This window comes from Lithobates pipiens, unplaced genomic scaffold (assembly GCF_037356315.1).
Source record: "Lithobates pipiens isolate NorthernLeopardFrog02 unplaced genomic scaffold, aLitPip1_a1.2 Scaffold_13, whole genome shotgun sequence".
NCBI classification, from domain to species: Eukaryota; Metazoa; Chordata; class Amphibia; order Anura; family Ranidae; genus Lithobates; species Lithobates pipiens.
This window is the reverse complement of record NW_027507718.1, coordinates 93992520-94012940: the sequence shown is the minus strand read 5'-3', so window position 1 is coordinate 94012940 and position 20421 is coordinate 93992520. Positions and strand designations below refer to the sequence as shown.

The window sequence follows — 20421 nt, the reverse complement described above, 5'->3', positions numbered from 1 at the left end:
AGAAGTATGCAAATGCAAGCTTTAACACATTGCATAAATAACATACAGACGGCTAGCCTGCACTTAAACTTTGGAAAGTATCCAAAGTGAGGCTGCACAAATCTCTTTTAATACATACAATTTATAGTTCTGGAAAAAGACAAATATTTATTAAAGTTTACATAGCTAACATTAATATGTAGCACTCAATGCATAGTACCATAAACACAGTTAAAATTGCAGAAATACTTACAAGATAATTGACAAATCCGTCATTCATTCGCACACATTCATCATATAACAGACTGTGTTGTACAAAACCTGTCAGATACAGCCAGAATGGTTTTGCAGCTTTCTTGTTTGACCCATAAAGCCTCCTGATCTGAGCTGCCAGACGACTTAATTCCTAAAAGATGAAAAATATATTTGGAAATTATGACTTATGTTTCATATGACATCTAACACTACCACAACCTTTTTATTCACGTTTAAAACTCCAGTGAATTGTTTTGTCAGCTTGCAACTCATGAGATTTCTCCTCATTTCCTGTCCTGGAGATAAGGGGTCAAATGGATTGTAAGCATTGAAACATTTTTACAATCCCTGGAGTCACTTGTTTTGTTCAATTCCCAGTGTCAATGGTAGAGAAAGTGAGGGAAATTTTGTGATTGGGGGCGGGGCCACAGGTATCACGAAAACCTGAATGATTTTCAAGTGGATGGAGTTGTGCTCTAACTTCAATAATTGGGGTGCTTACATAGAAAATAAGGCAGACTGGTAGCAGCGGTGCCAGTACACATTTCCCAGGCACAGATCCCTGTTGTCACTATCTGGAAATCTGTACTGGAAATGGTGTGCAACTATTACTGGTCCATGCAACAAACAATATGCAATTCATTTACAATATTACCTTCTTGCTCATGTGATCTGTCATGCTCAAGTCAATACAAAGTCTTGGACCAGAATCCTTTGCTTCTAAAAGACGCTCTTTGGTCAAAGCTTTTAAAAATCTTTTACTGTGCAACTGTTGGCTAGTACCTGATAAAAAAAGACCACAAGAATTTTTTTTTTTTTTTAAATAAGTAAGACATCAGTGATTGAAATATAACAAATTCCAGAAGTTTTTTCAAGAATTCTACTAAAGCATGAGATGTCTGTTCATACTGTGTCCCCACTACCCTGTCCTGATCTTCCATTACAACCCCCTACAAAACCCAGTACACTTCTCTTGGAATTCAGTGCTTGGTGTCGGAATGTGCATTCACTCAGACAAAACACTGTCACATATGGGACGGGACGGGGGGGGTTCTTGTCCTATGCTCTGGCGTCTTATATTACCTGGTTTCAAGCTCCATTTTTTTATACAGAGTTTCTTTATGCTCAAATATCACAAATTCTCCTCAAAACATTATTTATTTCCCCCACTCAGAAAAAGGTATGTCTTGCATCCCACCTAAACTTAATTTGTTGTCTTTGGTGTGAGAGTAGAAAATGACTGACAAAGGCCTGTCATGGCATGAGCATGCCATTTTATCAGACATTCCTAATTCTTATAGATAAATGTCTAACTGCCAAGGCACTAATGTTGACTTGCATTACTTCTACAGCAGCCCATTTAACTCCTGACACTTTTTTTTGTGTGGAAAATACAGATATTTTGAGGAGTCATGGGCCATCTGTGGGGCTGATCTTCCAGCTGTATACAATCTGACACATAACAGACTTCATAATCTGTGCAAAAGCTTTTCCTTGGATTATTGAAGGTTGTCTTAAGCAGATTTTCTGCAGTTTTTTTCCTTCAGATTTACCAAAAGCATGTAGTGGAAGGGCCTCCCTGATTGCATACAAATTGAATCTCCTAAGGTTTGACCTCATATTATATGGTTTTGTTAAATCTGAAGGAAAAAATCAGCAGAAAATGTGATAGTGTGTATGGGGCTTTAGAGAAACTGTCCAATTAATGGACGTAATGCAGCTCAGGGCTTAAATGCTTGATCTGTGTTTCTGTTATTTCCATACAAAAGGGGACCTTCAAAAGCAGATTCCAGAAATAAGCCAAATACTTTCTGGAAGCCAATACTGTCAGGAGCTGGTCAATATGCAAATACTTAGCTTTATGAGGTAGTGCTTTATTAAAATAAACAAGAATTGCAGTACCTTTGCCATGAATTCTGCAGATCCAGCTCATCTAATTTGTCACCCTGCCTGTAAAGCCCCATACACACTATCAGTTTTTCTGCTGAGATTTTCCTTCAGCTTTACCAAAACCATGTAGTGCAAAGACCTGCCTGATTGCATACAAATTGAAACTCCTAAACTTTGACCTCATATTATATGGTTTTGGTAAATCTGAAGGAAAAACTCAGCAGAAAAAAAACTGATAGTGTGTATGGGGCTTTACAGTGTTTAAAGGAGAAGTGTGGGATATTAAAAAAAAAAAAAAAAAAAAATTCCTATGTGGCGGTAGCGTCAGTGTGATGCTGCAGCTGGCTTTAAGATTGAGAACTGAGTGATCACATCATGCTGATCACTGTGCGGACAGCAGAGACTGTCAGTGACTGGCTCTCTGCTCTGCGCTCCCAGTGCTTATTGGAACTCTGGGTTGTGGAGGGGGTAGGAGCTGCTCTCTGGCTCTCAGCCACAGGCTGGGAGGTTGAGCCAGCTACCGATTAGGTTTCTGGGTGGATCCCGACATTATTATGAAGAACTCTGCAGAGCCTGGGGACCTTCTCTATAACATCAGCTGACAATGGAATTTAGCCCGCTGTGGGCTGAATCTGGGTCACATGAGTGCAAGATTAAGTGCCCGGAGAATGGTAAGTAGGAACGCTTCTGCTAGAGGGTCCTCCAGGTGCTATATACATCCAGGATAGCAAGCTGACAGGCACTCGAGCAGCACTTACAGGAGAGAAGCAGGCTCTGCACAAAGATATGCAGAAAAAGGCGCAAAAGTGCAGCGTGTCAGCATTTTTTTTAAAAGCAACAGTTAAAAACACTTACAGGATTACAGAGTAAACAGGCTCATCAATGTATGAAGACCTCCTGAGATGGTCTACCCTGTCACTGTGCCGACCAGCAGCTGCAGGAACCAAAGGTCTGGAGAAGCAAGATGGCCAGCGCGCTTCCTGAAACCACCGTGTAACACAGGTGGTAAAAGTGACGTCAGCAAGGGACTGCCCTCTTGCTGACATTTCCGCTGCCTGTGTTCCAATGAGGTTTCAGGAAGTGCAGCGGCCATCTTGCTTCTCCAGACCTTTTGGTTTCTGCAGCTGCTGGTTGGCACAGTGACACTGCCTATCTCAGGAGAACATCATACACTGATGAGCCTGTCTACTCTGTAATCCTTTAAGTGTTTTTAACTGTTGCCTTTTAATAAAATTGCTAACATGCTGCACTTAGAAGCGCCTTTCTCTGCATATCAAGTGTAAGTGCCTTCCTGTGACCCAGAAGAGAAGTATGACCAAAAGAGCCTTTGCCATACTTCTCTTAAATGATCAACATAAATTTTACACAGCAGTGGATGTGTTTCTGCATGTAAAAAGATTTTCAGTGCTTTACTAGAGTGCACAGCGATTACAAAAGAACAAAATGTTCATGTTACATTACTAATTTCTATGACCATTTGCCACCGGCTCCAGTGACCCTTAAACCCTTTTGCTGCCACTGACCTATGCAATAAGCAGCAGCAGTGGTGGTGGAGTAGTTTAACATGTACTCAGTGTGGGTATATATCTGACAAGCTAACAATCAGCTGTTAGATTGAAACAGTCAGGCAGCTGCAAAGCTTCTAAGCTCCCCCCGCCCCTTCTGATCTTCTCAAGGAAGAACCTATAAGCAACATGTATTACATCACTTACAGGTTTGGCTGTTGCTTTCTCCAGCTGCTGTGGCATGATAAACAGCTAACGGAATGCTATCTGCACTCCATTAGCTTCAATGGAGGCTAGGTGTGGTGAGGCAATTAAAGAGAACCTGTCATAACAAAATAGTATCACATATGGGACTTTTGGAAGGCCTCGTGCACACAGGTGTATGTAAAAAGATGCTCAATATGCAAAAACTGCTGTCGGGAAATCCAAAAACATAAGTAATGGCACACATTGTACAAGTGTTATTCAGAGTTTATAATTTTTTTCATATACTACCCCTGCTCATTTTTCACTCTTAGATGACCAGATGCATAATTTCTTCAACAAAACATGTACTCTAATCTGGCACTGTATTAATATTAACAGCACCTTTAGAAATGTGCTTGCTGGCTTTCCTGGCTTGCACTTGCATCCAACATGGATCCTGTTATAAATTTGATTGACAGCTATCCCATTGATATTTCTGAGGAGAAAAATGTTGTGAGAGTTGGAAAAGAACAGATCCAGCCATCACTATTGGACACATCCTTTGTAGTCCTTTGTCACCTGGATACTTTGCCAGCATGTATAGAGAGCTGCATAAATACCTTGAAACGTTTTTCAAATTTTCCCAGATGTCTATTGCCACTTTTGAATGCCCTAATTGATTGCATTCGACCTGACTCAACCACATGGATAAATAAATGAGGAGATGTGTGTCACCTGAAGAACATCTCCTGGTCACACACAGGTATGCTTTTATTTTAATGTTGATGTAAACATTACCAAGCAGGAACTTGTAGTGCTACAACTTCTGGAGTGCCGTACATTTTCAGTCATGTGCTTCCATTCACAGTGACTAGCAACATTACCACACCCAATAGAAAAGTTGTGTCTTTTCAAACGTATGCGGTAAGGCTTCTACTCCCAGAGAATTTCATGAGGATTTTACACACTGTTCGCCAGAACACAATGGAGACCAACATCCCACTGTGTGCTGCTGTGCAGTTAACCAGTTCACTAGAAATGGAAAGAAAATTGACGACACCAAGATGCAGTTGTAAAAACTTAAAAAATGTATATCCTGCATTGATTAAATTCTCTGCCAAACTAACATAAAAAAATTCATGTCAGAACAAAATTTTGTTAAAAAACCTTTAAAGGTCATGGTAAACGGGGGAAGAGTGGCCAAGGCCAGTAGAAATTGGAAAGGCATGGGTAGGGTAAGAATGGTTGGTATAAAGCAGGGGGACCTGGAAGAGCTCTACTTATTGGATAGGAAGCAGTTGGAAAAACCTAAATCATCGAAAGTGGTAGGCCGTTGTATTTAGCAGATCTAGAGGGCCACAAGATAAGTATACATATCATCCTTTGACTGCATTTCAAGCTCCCCACTGAGGTCTTGCAGCATTGGCAGGATGCTGTGGCAGAAGGTAACCCCTGTATTGCTGTGACCTGCAAAGGGATCTATGGCTAAAAGCATGCTTTACTGCTGATGGACTTCAGTTAGCAGCTGTGAGATGCGTGTGATGTCACCAATTTTGCAACATCCTCCCATGCTTTTCAGAATGTGGTCAATATATTTTGGGTCGGAAAGGTCCCACGTTTCAGATGCAGGTAAATTGCTGTTATCTGCTATAGCTACGACATATCCTTTGCCATGAAGACACTGAGGAGTACACAGCTAAGGTAAGCACCCCATACCTGTCCCCCAAAATATATGTATTGGGGGTTTTATGAAATCTTCAGACATAAAACCGTTTTTTTTTTTATTATTATTATTATTATTCAGGATTTATATAGAGCCAACAGTTTGCGCAGCGCTTTACAATATGAGGGCAGACAGTACACTTACAATACAAATCAATACAGGAGGGATCAGAGGGCCCTGCTCGTTAGAGCTTACAATCTAGAAGGGAGGGTCAAGTTGAAACAAAAGGTAATAACTGTGGGGGATGAGCTGATGGAGAAAATGAAAATACAATTAGGTGTGGGTGGGGTAGGCTTCTCTGAAGAGAAGTGTTTTCAGGGATGTCTAAAAGCTAATAAAGTAGGAGATAAGCGGACAGATTGGGGTAAGGCATTCCATTCCATTAAATGTGTGCAATAACAGCACTGGCAGCAGATGGGTTAATAGGTTCCTAAAGCTGGGTGTCAGAAAGGGGCTTCTTGATCATGTGATCACTGTAATTTACTGTCACCGTGATCACATGATTCTGAGCCTGCCCTCAGCTCCGAATTGTAGATAGTGACAAGCAGCTGTTACTGTGCTGGGCATGCTGTGTGAGAGCAGCATTGGCTGTGCACATGGTAGCCCGGCATTAAAGCCCACCGTCATGCTGCCACATATATGCATACGGACAGTGGAAAGAGGTTAATGATGGCGATAGGCCAACATACCTGTATCAGTGTTTCCAGACAGCTTTATCTTTCTTCTTTCCTTTTCCTGTTTTCTTTTACTCTTTTTAGCCATGATAATATTTTCCCAGTGCCTCTGCTTCCTTAAAACATTTCTCTATTTCAAGTAAAAATAAAAAGCAATTGGAAAGAAAATAAATATTTTGTATGTTTATTTTAAAGTTGCCTATACAAGCTCATTCTATCTAAAAAGATATATCCATTTTAGTTATATTCAATAATGGTAAATAACAAACCCTTAAATTTTTATAGCTCTCACCAATTCCAGCAGCATGATCTCTGCATTTTGGTCCCCAAATCCTACGAGTTGCCAGGGACTTGCTCTCCTGGACTATTTTATAAAAAGTAGTACATAGTGTGAGTACCCTACTGCAGAAGGAGGAAGACTCTATGGTGGAATGGGTAGTCAGGTGGATTCAAGAGTTGAAACTTCCCCTCTGCAACCACTAAGAGAAATAATATGCCAGTAGGTGGTTCAAACCCTTAAAGGAGTTGTAAACGCAGGTTTTTGTTTTTTATCTTAATGCATTCTATGTGTGCAGCAGCCTCCCCAGCACCCTCTAATTACTTACCTAAACCCCATCTTTCTCCAGCGATGTCCACGAGTGTCTTAGCGTCCAGGACTCTCCTCCTGATTGGCTGAAAAACAGCAGTGGTGCCATTGGCTCTCGCGGCTGTCAAAGTCAGTTAGCCAATCAGAAGAAAGGAGGGGGGGCGCCGAGTCAGGGCTCCGTGTCGGAATGGACACAGGGAGCTGTGACTCGGCTCAGGTGCCCCCATAGTAAGCTTCTTGCTGTTGGGGCACTCAACAGGAGAGAGGGGCCAGGAGCACAGAAGAGGCATCCGAGAAGAGGAGGATCTGGGCTGTTCTGTGCAAAACCAACGCACAGAGCAGGTAATATAACACGTTTGTATTTAAAAAAAAAAGAGAGTTTACAATTACTTTGACTGAAACATCCAGTTTTAGTTTACTGACCCACTAAAAAGACCTGGTATGACAGAAATACAAGTGAAATCATTCCCAACACCTCTGAAAAGTTACAAGTTCCCTGATGATTATGCTGATCTTCTTTCTTCACCACTCAGTAAGACTCCGTTCACACTTGCATGACTTGTCATGTGAAATTGGACATGAAAGTCGCACGACAAGCTGCAGCCCATTCTTTTTAACCACTTGCCGATCGGGCCATAGCTGAAAGATGGCTACAGCGCGGTTGGGTTTTTCAGGGACGGCCTCCCAGAATCTTGCTCTCGCGTGCCCCTGGGGCGCGATCCTACAAACATCCGGAAGACCCAGCGCATCACGGAAAATGGCCGCTGGTAGTGGCCGTTTACCACGTGATCGCTCTGTCAAATGATGGAGCGATCGCTTGTAAAAAAAACGTTTCACCCCCCCCCTGTACCGCTCGGTACAGTGCGAGGGGAGAGGGGGAGAGATTGCAGCAGCGCTGTGGGCTGGATCTGAAGTGCCCACAGCGCTGCTCTGTGCCAATACTCTGCAGTACTGTGCAATACGCTGCCAATACTCTGAAATAATGTGCAATACTCTGAAACAGTCTGCCAATACTCTGCCAATACTCGCCAAAAATCGGCCATAAATTTTCAGTCTTTTTTTATTTATAGCGCAAAAAAAAAAAAAAAAAACAGCGGTGATTAAATACCACCAAAATAAAGCTCTATTTGTGTGAAAAAAAGGACAAAAATTTAATATGGTTACAGTGTTGCATGACTGAGTAATTGTCATTCAAAATGTGAGAGCACCGAAAGCTGAAAATTGGTCTGGTTAGGAAAGGGGTTTAAGTGCCCAGTGGTCAAATGGTTACCGTTCAAATTGGTGTGACTTAAAGTGCAACTTTTGATATGACTTTGATCCACAGAATGTAAAGTCACACCAAAAGTCGTACTGGGAATTGTGAGACTTTGGAGACAACTAATGTGAATGGAGCCTAAGTCACTGTCCCAGAACAAGTATGCAGCTGGTGATCTTAGCTCCTTCTCACCTCTTACATGAAAGAGATCCAAGTAGTTAAGCCAAAGTTTAAGCATAAAGAATCTTATTGAGAATGTTGTGAAAGGTATTTAACATTTTATCTTTCATATCTAAAAAAAAAAACCTTACCGAACAGGACACATTTTCAGACGATGAACCAGATGAGGCATTTTCCAGATCAATTTGAATTAGTGTAAGATGTTCCATTAAGGAGTCCACATCATCAAGTTTCTGATCCCTTTCTTCTAGTTCCAATGTATTGTTATAATCTAAATCATCCATTAGTCTTCCCCCAGTAAGTTTTATCAGGTCTTCTTCACCTGACTCCTATACAAACAAAAAACAAACAGACCATTATCTGAACCATAATAAAGCTGTGCTATCTTAAACATGGCTGGATAAAACCATATAGGCAATAAAGTAGAGAGTTGGCTAATTCTAGAGAGAAGGCAGTTCCATAGTAGCAGCCTAAGACACATTAGTGCTATACTTTCTTTGAATTTCCTTTAAATTGCATCATGCCCGCAAAATCATTTTTAGAAATGAGTTCCAATATATTTTGTTGTTACTTTTTAAAAGAATGCATGTTAAAGAGATCCTGTCACGTCTCCAAACATATCGAAATGTTACTGCCCTACAATAGTAGTAGTAGTCTACTCACCTCATGGAGTAGGGTCGCCACCTTTTCTTCATGCCAAACCCGAACACTTTAGTGGCCTGGGAAATCTTTGCCCCAAGGAGAGTAGTAATACGGTGAGCATAGCGTGCCACAGCGAACAGTGGGTGTGGCCAAATTGCTTTTGCTGACATCATCACCCTCCCCCCAGTAATGCCGAACCTGTCCGCAGCTCCCGGATAGCTACAGATTTGTGAGTGAATATCTTGGTTACTTAAGGAGCCACAGCCCGGTCTGAATAATTTGTTCAGGTCTCAGTCCGAAACCTGAACACATGATTCAAAACCCGGACTGTCTGGGTGAATCCAGGACAGGTGGCAACCCTACTCTGGAGGCATTCATCTCCTATTTTTCCCTCTAGGCAAGCATAGCAGCCTATGTCAATCTCTTCGTATTCAACAATTCAGCGTGTCAGATGCTCTTGTACCCTGCTGCACCCTGTGGTTCTATCCTCTGACCCTTACATCACCACAGCACACAGTAGAGATATTGGGGTCAGAGGAAGAAATCACAGTATGCATCGGGGCACACAGGCATCCCACCATTCCGGAAGTGTTGCATACTAAAAAGACTGACAGACCTGAGATTAGAGTGCCACGTCAGGATTTAAGTGGGAGTCCGCGTTTTTTTTTTTTTTTTAAAGCCAGCAGCTACAAATACTGCAGCTGCTGACTTTTAAAATAGTGACACTTACCCGCCCAGCGCGCCCGCGATGTCGGCACCCGAAGCCGATCTCTCGATCGTCTCTCGGGTGCTGCCGCCGCCATCTTGGGTATGGGAATCAGGAAGTGGAGCCTTTCGGCTTCATTTCCCGGTTCCCTACTGCACATGCGCGAGTCGCGCTGCGCAATAAGGATAGTTCCCGCTGTCTCTGGGATCCGTGTGTTTCCCAGCAGGCAGCGGGGGACTTTCAGAAAGGAGCGTAGATTCTGCGGAAAGGGGTGTGCCTTCTGCAGAATCTACGTCGGAAGTGGGTGCAGATACCTGTACTGTACAGGTACCTGCACCCCCCTCCCCCCTAAAAGGTGCCAATTGTGGCGCCGGAGGGGGGGGGGGGGTTCCAATGAGCGGAAGGTCCACTTTAGGGTGGACCTCCGCTTTAATGGTCTACTTATATTTATTCCATTATGAAATAGGATAACGCAAATGCATTTCAGGACCCTAATAAACAGAAGATTATATAAATATTTAGAAGGCAATAGTAAAAGAATATAAATAGATACTGAATGGTTCTTTAGCCTCGTTAAGGTAGACAAAACATTTTGCTGCTCTGCATTGAAACTATCTTTTGAGTTAGTCGATTTCCTGTGGAACAGTTTGCCATGATGTCTGAAAAGCCAAAGTTTGTGATGGCAGCTTCTAAAATTGAAATAGCTGTTACTCTCGACTTTCTTAAAATAATTTTTAGGGACCACTCAGACATCTTTATTCTCTTCAAGTGCCACATCTAAGTACTGACTAGTAGTTGGGTGTGTGTGGCTGGTTAAAGTTAATCCCCATGTATTGTGCAGCACATAGTTACCTTTCTAATAAAGCAAACCCGTTTTTTCATCCTATAAGCAAAACTTGTTTCGGGGCTGAAAGAGCCTTAGGATAATGTGACTCCATTAAGGCATTATAAACCTTCTTACCTGCACTTTGTGTTTTTCACCTGCATAAATGTGGATTGATCACATGTTTTCATGGTGCCATTTGTTGGCCTGTATGCTAAGTCTAGAGTAGAGTAAATCTTCATATTCCGGTGTCAGAAGTTTCTGTTTGTGTTTAAGCATGAGGCATGCTGAAAAACACTGCACATAGCCTCTGTCTGTAGTCTAAAAACTAACACTTCCTTTGAAGAAACTACATATCCCACAATCCCGAGTCTCTTAATTGAATGTACTGCAGGTGAAAGCTAGTAACTATATCTAACACATACAGAGCAATTAACAGAGCGATCACTATTTCAACACGAGAGATGGGCTCGGCGTGTTTGAGATCTTGGTCCCAACCCATCTGCCCGATCCCACCAGGAAGCAGACATTACACACTGCTAATCACAGGCAGCGAGACATTTCCTGATCTGTGCAGCGGCGGACCGGGAAATGTCTCACTGCCTGTGATTAGCAGTGTGCAATGTCGGCTTCCTGGCGGGATCGGGCATGAGGGATCCTGAACACGTCCGAGCCCATTCTTATTCATCACATTAACATTTTTGATGCAACACAGGAAATGGCAAGGCATGTACTGGACACTAAGTGACCCAGGACAAGAAGTTGCCTGTCCCTTTGACCACTAGGGACAGACTAGCTGTAGTGAACCATGGACATAGAAGGATCAGTCAGCCATGACACTACAAACTGCAGCCACAACACTTGAGCCTATCATTATACCATAAGGTAAACAAAACAGCACAGGGAACAACCTACACTAATACCTAGTTAAAATAACAAAAACATTTTAAAGTGTACAATGTCTTTAACATGACAGACTTACCTCTACAGCACTGACGGGTCCGCGCTCTCAACCACATCTTCCACACTCAGCATCTTTAATCCATTAATAATGTAGCTAATAATGTAACTAGTAGCATTCATCCTGGAGTTAAATTATTCTAACTCCCTGCACATGGTTGTCACTTCATCACACAGAGGGGTGCTGTTAGCATAAAACTAGCATCTGTGGAATGAAGATCCCACCCACCCCACAACTTCCAGGACTTACCCTAGATTCATATCTATGCAGCTGTGATTTTCTGGTGCGTTTTGCGCTTTAGAGCACGCAATTTTTATGTGTTTCAGCATGCACGCCCCATGTTGGACATGTGGCCTGGTATGGTTTAAGAGGAGTTGGGGGGGTGCTCGCTTTTCTGACCTACCAGGCTGCATGCTCAGGTAAGGGTCTGGTATGGACTTTGGGGGGGACCCCATGGCATTTTTTATTTTTTTGTAATTTTGGCGTGGGGCTCCCCTCCAAATCCACACCAGACCTGTAGGGGAGTTTTTTTTTTACATTTAGCTGTCAGCAGGGAACACTGCTGGGGATGTATTGGTTGTTAAGGACGCAGCCGACAGGTTCCCAGCCCCCTCCTTAACAACCAGCTATTCACAGTTTGTTATTGAAAAAAAAATAAAACACATGAAAAAAACTTGCATTTTTGGTGCAGGTCCATTGAAGTCTATTACATACAAAACGCAATCTACTGCGGGAAAAAAGTCCCTGGCCCTTTCCAAAAACGCAGAGGCTGAAAAACGCATAGATGTGAATGTGTACCATAGGAAATTATGTTAAATGAATGGTAGTGCGTTTCTATAAACTGCAAAAGACCAAGTGAACCAAGTGTTAAAGGATCTGCTATTGACAGCTTGGTGCCAGATACCATAGCATACCTTCTGAAGTCTGGTGGAGCCCATGTCCCAACCAGTTGGTGAGTGGTCATAATTAAGGATGATCTCTGGCGTGTTTGCACACCCCACGTGCAGAGCCCGCCAGGAAGTTGGCGCAGCGCTAATCACAGGCAGTGAGACATCTCCTGATCTCTGCAGCCACGCATCGGGCCAATGTCTCACTGCCTGTGATTAGCGTAGCGCCGACTTCTTGGCGGGCTCTGCAAGTGGGGTGTGTAAACACGCCGGAGCTCATCCTTAGTCATAATGTTATGGCTGATCAGTGGCAGGTCACCAGCACACCTCCCAACTTTCTGAAGGATGCCTTTTATTACGTAATAAGGATGAGCTGAGGCGTGTTTGCATACCCCACGTGCAGAGCCCACCAGGAAGTCTGCACTGCGCTGATCACAGGCAGTGAGACATTGTCCCGATCTCTGCAGCCGCACATCAGGACAATGTCTCACTGCCTGCGATCAGCGACGCGCGGACTTCCTGGCGGGCTCTGCACGCGGGGTATGCAAACACGCCTCAGCTCATCCTTATTATGTAATAAGGGGTCAATGACCACATTTCTTCATGCTATAAAAGCTGAATATGATTGGTTGAATACATGTATGCTTTTTTTCTGCACTACTTTTCCCTTTTCATTGTGTCTGAGATGAAATAAGAACATGATTCTGAAGGTGTGTTTAAACACTGAGAGCAGCAATGACATTTTTCAGCTGTTGTAGAGTGTAATGTCCTATATACATAACGCACGCAGTACCAGTGACCCACAAGGGTGCCCTCTGCCTATTACCACTGTGTATTATAAGGGTGAGGATCCCCCACCTGATCTGTATTACTCACAGCTTTATCCTCCGAGTACATTGCACACAGACACACAAAGCAACCCGGAAATAGAAACACAGCAATGGGTATAGAAGGAACCGGAAGTGATGCTGCGAATGCACTAGGAGTGGGAGGAGCAAACACACAGTAACGACAGTTCAGAGGAGCTCGGATGTAACTGTCCCTTTGTGATAATAAGAGTGTAATGGAGGGGAAGTGTCACATAGGGGATCAATGTGCAGTGACAGGAGTATAGGGGTGCCGGTTACAGATGGAGTGGGTGCACTGTCAGTACTGTGTGGTTTGTGGAGGTGGGTGATGGGGTGTGAAGTATCGGCTTTATAAAGAGACGCTGCATTGCTAGATAGTAGGAGCATTGTTAGTGCTGCAGGGTCATATGGTACATGGGTATACTGGGGGAGAGGAAGGAAACTCACGTGTTTGTTTATTTTGTTTTTTATTCAAGCACAGGGTTAAATGAAAAAAATGACTTGGTTCCCCCATCCTCCCCACTGAGTTTTTGCATTCTGACACTTGGGAGACTTCCCTGCCATCAGAATACACTGATCAGGTTTGCCAGATATAGCAATGCAGCTCTAATTGAGCTGGTAAAATCTGGTAGATTGGCTTCCGTACAACCACCCTGGGTATACACCATACAAAATTTGTCCAGTCCCTGTTGGACAAATGCTGGACAAATTTTGATCAATGTATGGCCATCAGAGTGACACGAGGTTGCTGGGTTAAGCTGCAGGTTTGGGGGAACTGAGTGACATGACAATGCTGGGACAGTGTTACAGGGTAACATGGCGATGCTGGGACAGTGTTACAGGGTGACATGACGATTATAGGACAGTGTTACAGGGTGGCATGACGATGCTGGGACAGTGTTACAGGGTGACATGACGATTCTGGGACAGTGTTACAGGGTGACATGACGATGCTGGGACAGTGTTACAGGGTGACATGACGATTCTGGGACAGTGTTACAGGGTGGCATGACGATTCTGGGACAGTGTTACAGGGTGACATGACGATGCTGGGACAGTGTTACAGGGTGACATGACGATGCTGGGACAGTGTTACAGGGTGACATGACGATGCTGGGACAGTGTTACAGGGTGACATGACGATGCTGGGACAGTGTTACAGGGTGACATGACGATGCTGGGACAGTGTTACAGGGTGACATGACGATGCTGGGATAGTGTTACAGGGTGACATGACGATTCTGGGACAGTGTTACAGGGTGACATGACGATTCTGGGACAGTGTTACAGGGTGACAGGATGATGCTGGGACAGGGTGACATGACGATGCTGGGATAGTGTTACAGGGTGACATGACGATTCTGGGACAGTGTTACAGGGTGACATGACGATGCTGGGACAGTGTTACAGGGCGACATGACAATGCTGGGACAGTGTTACAGGGTGACATGACGATGCTGGGACAGTGTTACAGGGTGACATGACGATGCTGGGACAGTGTTACAGGGTGACAGGATGATGCTGGGACAGGGTGACATGACAATGCTGGGACAGTGTTACAGGGTGACATGACGATGCTGGGACAGTGTTACATGACGATGCTGGGACAGTGTTACAGGGTGACATGGCGATGCTGGGACAGGGGGACATGACAATGGTGGGACAGGGTAACGTGACAATGCTGGGACAGTGTTACAGGGTGACAAGCACAAGTTATCCGTGTGAAACTGGTCTACCAATGTTCCTGTAACGTCCTTTGGCACTTTGACAATAAAATAACTATTCTACAGAAGTTCTTCCTTTCATGGTGTGTGACCAATTTTCCTTTTTTTCAAGGCCATAGGAGTTGGTAGCCATTTCAGGTGGTTTGACCCCACAAGTATATATCTGGGTGAAATTCAGCAGGAATTTTACCTGCCCACAAACCTCCTGATCTGATGTCGACCAGATGGAACTCGACTTTGACCATGCTGCATAAGCACTTTCTGACCGCAATACGTATATACACTCACCGGCCACTTTATTAGGTACACCTGTTCAATTGCTTGGTAGCAAAGATTGCTAATCAGCCAATCACATGGCAGCAACTCAATGCATTTAGGCATCTAGACGTGGTAAAAACGATTTGCTGAAGTTGAAACCGAGCATCAAAATGGGGAAGAAAGGGGATTTAAGTGACTTTGGGCATGGTTGTTTGTGCCAGACGGGCTGGTCTGAGTATTTCAAAAACTGCTCATCTATTAGGATTTTCATGTACAACCCTCTCTAGGGTTTACAGAGAATAGTCAGAAAAAGAAAATATCCATTGAGTGGAAGAAAATACCTTGTTGAGGCCTGATGAATAGGGATGAGCCGAACACCCCCCTGTTCGGTTCGCACCAGAACCTGCGAACAGACCTAAACTTCGTGTGAACTTTAGAACCCTATTAAAGTCTATGGGACTCGAACGTTCACAATCTAAAGTGCTCATTTTAAAGGGTAATATGCAGGTTGCTGTCCTAAAAAGTGTTTGGGGACCAGGGTCCTGCCCCAGGGGACATGGATCAATGCAAAAAAAAGTTTTAAAAACTGCCGTTTTTTCAGGAGCAATGATTTTAATAATGATTAAAGTGAAACAATAAAAGTGTAATATTCCTTTAAATTTCGTAGCTGGGGGGTATCTATAGTATGCCTGTGAAGGGGCGCATGCTTCTGGTGCTTAGAACTGTCCCTGCACAAAGTGTCATTTGTGCAGGAAAAAAAGTCTTTTAAAGTCACTTGCGGCTAAATTGTCGGGTCTCCGTAATACAGAGAACACTCAATGAGTGTTCTCTGTATTAGCCGACAATTCATTCATTCATTCATTAAAAAAAAGCGTGGGGGTTCCCCTAAATTCAATTACCAGGCCCTTCAGGTCTGACATGGATATTAAGGGAAACCCCGCATCAAATTTTTAAAAAAAATTGACGTGGGGTCCCCCTAAAAATCCGTATCAGACCCTTTATCCGAGCACGCAACCTGGCAGGCCGCAGGAAAAGAGGGGGGGACGAGAGAGCGCCCCCCTCCTCCTGAACCGTACCAGGCCACATACCCTCAACATTGGGAGGATGCTTTGGGGGTCTGTGACCCCTCAAAGCACCTTGTCCCCATGTTGATGAGGACAAGGGCCTCATCCTCACAACCCTGGCCGTTGGTTGTGAGGGTCTGCGGGCAGGGGGCTTATCAGAATCTGGAAGCCCCCTTTAACAAGGGGACCCCCAGATCCCGGCCCCCCTGTTTGAAATGGTAAGGGGGTACTTACCCCTACCATTTCACAAAGAAAGTGTCAAAATGGTTAAATAAGACAAACACACTTTTGAAAAATTATTTTATTAAAAATGAAAAAAATAAAAAAAAGATTCCAGCGGTGCTAATCCATTCTTGCTATTCAGCGACGGATCTCCGGGGGCCAGCGATGGATGATCATATCCAGCGACGGGGGATCTCTCAGTCCAGCGCTGTCCATACATCCTTCTTCTGTCTCCACTCCGGAGACACTGCAGAGATCCCAGCGCTGACGTTTCTTATATTAGGAGGGCGGGGCCACCCGTCACCTGACCCCGCCCCTCTGACGCTGGAGAGGGAAGCCAGGGGTTCCCCAGTGACGTGTGGGTGACCCCACACCCTCTGATGTAACGCAGGTTTCCGTTACATCAGAGGGGGCGGGGTCACCCATACGTCACTGGGGAACCCCTGGCTCCCTTCACCAGCGTCAGAGGGGGCGGGGTCAGGTGACGGGTGGCCCCGCCCTCCTAATATAAGAAACGTCAGCGCTGGGCTCTCTGCAGTGTCTCCGGAGTGGAGACAGAAGAAGGATGTATGGACAGCGCTGGACTGAGAGATCCCCCGTCGCTGGATATGATCATCCATCGCTGGACCCCGGAGATTCGTCGCTGGATAGCAAGAGTGGATTAGCACCGCTGGAATCTTTTTTTTATTTTTTTCATTTTTAATAAAGGAATTTTTCAAAAGTGTGTTTGTCTTATTTAACCATTTTGACACTTTCTTTGTGAAATGGTAGGGGTACTTTTGTACCCCCTTACCATTTCAAACAGGGGGGGGCGGGATCTGGGGGTCCCCTTGTTTAAGGGGGCTTCCAGATTCTGATAAGCCCCCCGCCCGCAGACCCTCACAACCAACGGCCAGGGTTGTGAGGATGAGGCCCTTGTCCTCATCAACATGGGGACAAGGTGCTTTGAGGGGTCACAGACCCCCAAAGCATCCTCCCAATGTTGAGGGTATGTGGCCTGGTACGGTTCAGGAGGGAGGGGGGGCGCTCTCTTGCCCCCCCCCCTCTTTTCCTGCGGCCTGCCAGGTTGCGTGCTCGGATAAAGGGTCTCATATGGATTTTTAGGGGGACCCCCACGTCAATTTTTTTTTTTAATTTGATGCGGGGTTCCCCTTAATATCCATATCAGACCTGAAGGGTCTGGTATGGATATTTAGGGGGACCCCCACATCAATTTTTTTTTTTAATTTGACAGGGGGTTCCCCTTAATATCCATGTCAGACCTGAAGGGCCTGGTAATTGAATTTAGGGGAACCCCCACGCTTTTTTTTTTAATGAATGAATGAATGAATTGTCGGCTAATACAGAGAACACTCATTGAGTGTTCTCTGTATTACGGAGACCCGACAATTTAGCCGCAAGTGACTTTAAAAGACTTTTTTTCCTGCACAAATGACACTTTGTGCACGGACAGTTCTAAGCACCAGAAGCATGCGCCCCTTCACAGGCATACTATAGATACCCCCCAGCTACGAAATTTAAAGGAATATTACACTTTTATTGTTTCACTTTAATCATTATTAAAATCACTGCTCCTGAAAAAACGGCAGTTTTTAAAACTTTTTTTTGCATTGATCCATGTCCCCTGGGGCAGGACCCTGGTCCCCAAACACTTTTTAGGACAGTAACCTGCATATTACCCTTTAAAATGAGCACTTTAGATTTCTCCCATAGACTTGTATAGGGTGTTCCGGCTTTTCGAATTTGCTGCGAACAGCCCAAATTGTTCACTGTTCGCTGAACAGGCGAACAGGCAATGTTCGAGTTCGACTCGAACTCGAAGCTCATCCCTACTGATGAGAATAGATAGACTGGTTTGAGATGATAGCAAGGCAACAGTAACTCAAATAACCACTTGTTACAACCAAGGTATACAAAATACTATCTTTAATTGCACAACACATTGCGCCTTGAAGCAGATAGGCTACATCAGCAGAAGACTGCACCATGTTTCACACCTGTCAGCTAAGAACAGGAAACTGAGGCTGTTATTCACACAGGCTCACCAAAATTGGACAATAGAAGATTGGAAAAACATTGCCTGGTCTGATGAGTCTCAATTTCAGCTGTGCCATTCAGATGGTAGGGTCGGAATTTCATGTAAACAAAATGAAAGCATAGGTGGTGTAATGGGGTGGGGGATATTTTCTTGGCACACTTTGGGCACCTTAGTACCAATTGAGCTTTGTTTAAATGCCACGGCCTACCTGAGTGGTGTTGCTGAGCATGTCCATCCCTTTATGACTACAGTGTACCCATCTTCTGATGACTACTTCCAGCAGGATAATGCACCATGTCACAAAGCTCAAATCATCTCAAACTTGTTTCTTGAACACAACAATGAGTTCACTGTACTCCAATGGCCTTCACAATCGCCAGTTCTCAATCCAATGGGGCACTTTTGAGATGTGGTGGAATGGGATGTGCAGCCGACAAATCTGCAGAAACTGCGTGATTCTATCATGTCAATATTAATAGATAAATAAAATAAAGACATAAATCTCTGAGGAATGTTTCCAACAGCTTGTTGAATCTATGCTATGAAAAATTAAGGCAGTTCTGAAGGCAAAAGGGGATCCAATCCGATACTGGCAAGGTGTATCTAACACAGTGGCCAGTGAGTGTACAGTATATATGCTGTGGTTTGCAAGTGATTTACGGGGGTAAATGGGGGGGGGGGGTCTGGGGGTATAGCTCTACCTTCTTCTCAGGAAACACATGACCGCTTTTAAAAACTCCTCCTCTTCCACCATGGCTTCAGTTATTGTGTTTCCTCCATGGTGGAAGCATGTGGAGCAGGCTTACCGGTGTTGTGTTGCAGTCCTTTGGCCAGCCAGCAGCCCTTCCAAGGGTGTGGGGTGGTCTGGGGTCTCTGGTCCCACCATCTCAGGGGAGTAAGGACCTTCAGGGAGCTGGCATCCTTGTGCCTGGGGTCCGTGTTTTTTGCTCAGAGAGGGCTTTGGTTGTAGCAGGCGGGGGTCGCTGCAGGTCAGCAGCATGTTCTCGGATTCAGGTCCCGGCCGGCGAGAATGTTGTTTCTGGTGACGCAGGGCGTCCTGAGGGGGCGTGGCGCTGTGGTTCCAAGCACCTGGAACGCAGGGACCAGGGGGCGGGTCAGGGGACCGGCGCTTCAGTTTCCGGGCAGCACTGATGACGCGCCGGCTGGGAAATTTAAAAAGGTCTGTGAAATTAATTCAGATGGATTTTTCTCCTCCGTGGAATGGACAAGAGCAAAACAGCAATGGTGGAGGCAGGCACCCCTAGCACCGGTCAAGCCCAGGTAGGTGGGCTGCAGTGGTGCCTTTCTATGCTACCTTATGGGCTTTGTATGTGATGTTGTCTGTTCCCCCCTATCGGGGGCCTTTCGCTGCAGGGTCAGAGATGATGTCACTCGGACCCTGCAGCATGGTTTGGGTGTCTCACATGTATCTGTGGTGTTCAGGCTCTGCACTGGCTTGTGGTGTTTTTTTTTTTTAGCAGCCTGGGCACTAGGTGTAGTGTAAACTGTATGTCGTTTCAGGAAAAAACGTTAGGAAGGCCTAAACCAAGCCAGAGAAAATGTTCGTCTTGCAAGAACCCCCTTAGAGACTCATGGCAGAAGGCGATGTGCAGAATTTCGGGAAGTCTTCCTGATGATTTCCAAGACTTGGGGACATCCGCAAATAGACCTATTTGCCAGCCAACGAAATTCAAAAGTAAGCCGATTCTTTTCTATTTACCGAGGGAACAAAGCAGTAGGCATAGATGCGTTTGCCCACCCTTGGCATTACCAACTGTGTTATGCTCCCCCCCCCCCTTTTCTCTGATTCTACTGGCCTTAAGAAAGTTCAGAGAGGAAAAGACAGATCTGATCCTAATCACTCCTTTCTGGCCAAAAAGACCTTGATGCGCGGTTCTGCTGAATTTAGCCATGGAACCCCCATGGAAGTTACCGTTCAGGAAGGATCTGCTATTCCAGGGGGCAGTGAATCATCTGGAAGTGGATTTTCTGCAGTTAACCTCTTGGTTTCTGAA

General features: G+C 44.7%; 1 protein-coding gene across 4 annotated transcripts in view; it reads right to left on the bottom strand.

Annotated features, from left to right (window-relative positions):
• The window catches only part of TRMT10B (tRNA methyltransferase 10B), a 61160-nt gene extending 47964 nt beyond the window's left edge, over positions 1-13196 (bottom strand). For 2 of the 4 annotated variants that reach the window (XM_077475276.1, XM_077475273.1), the window contains exons 1-5: positions 13111-13181; positions 8365-8562; positions 6228-6342; positions 890-1017; positions 233-385 (exon numbers count right to left, since the gene is read on the bottom strand). In XM_077475276.1, the coding sequence (XP_077331402.1) occupies positions 233-385; positions 890-1017; positions 6228-6342; positions 8365-8562; positions 13111-13149 (633 nt within the window). In that variant the 5' untranslated portion in view covers positions 13150-13181. Of the gene's footprint in view, positions 1-232; positions 386-889; positions 1018-6227; positions 6343-8364; positions 8563-11386; positions 11503-13110 lie in introns of those variants that run through there. The other 2 variants (XM_077475274.1, XM_077475275.1) reach the window with 2 other exon arrangements.
• Positions 13197-20421: the final 7225 nt, after the last annotated feature.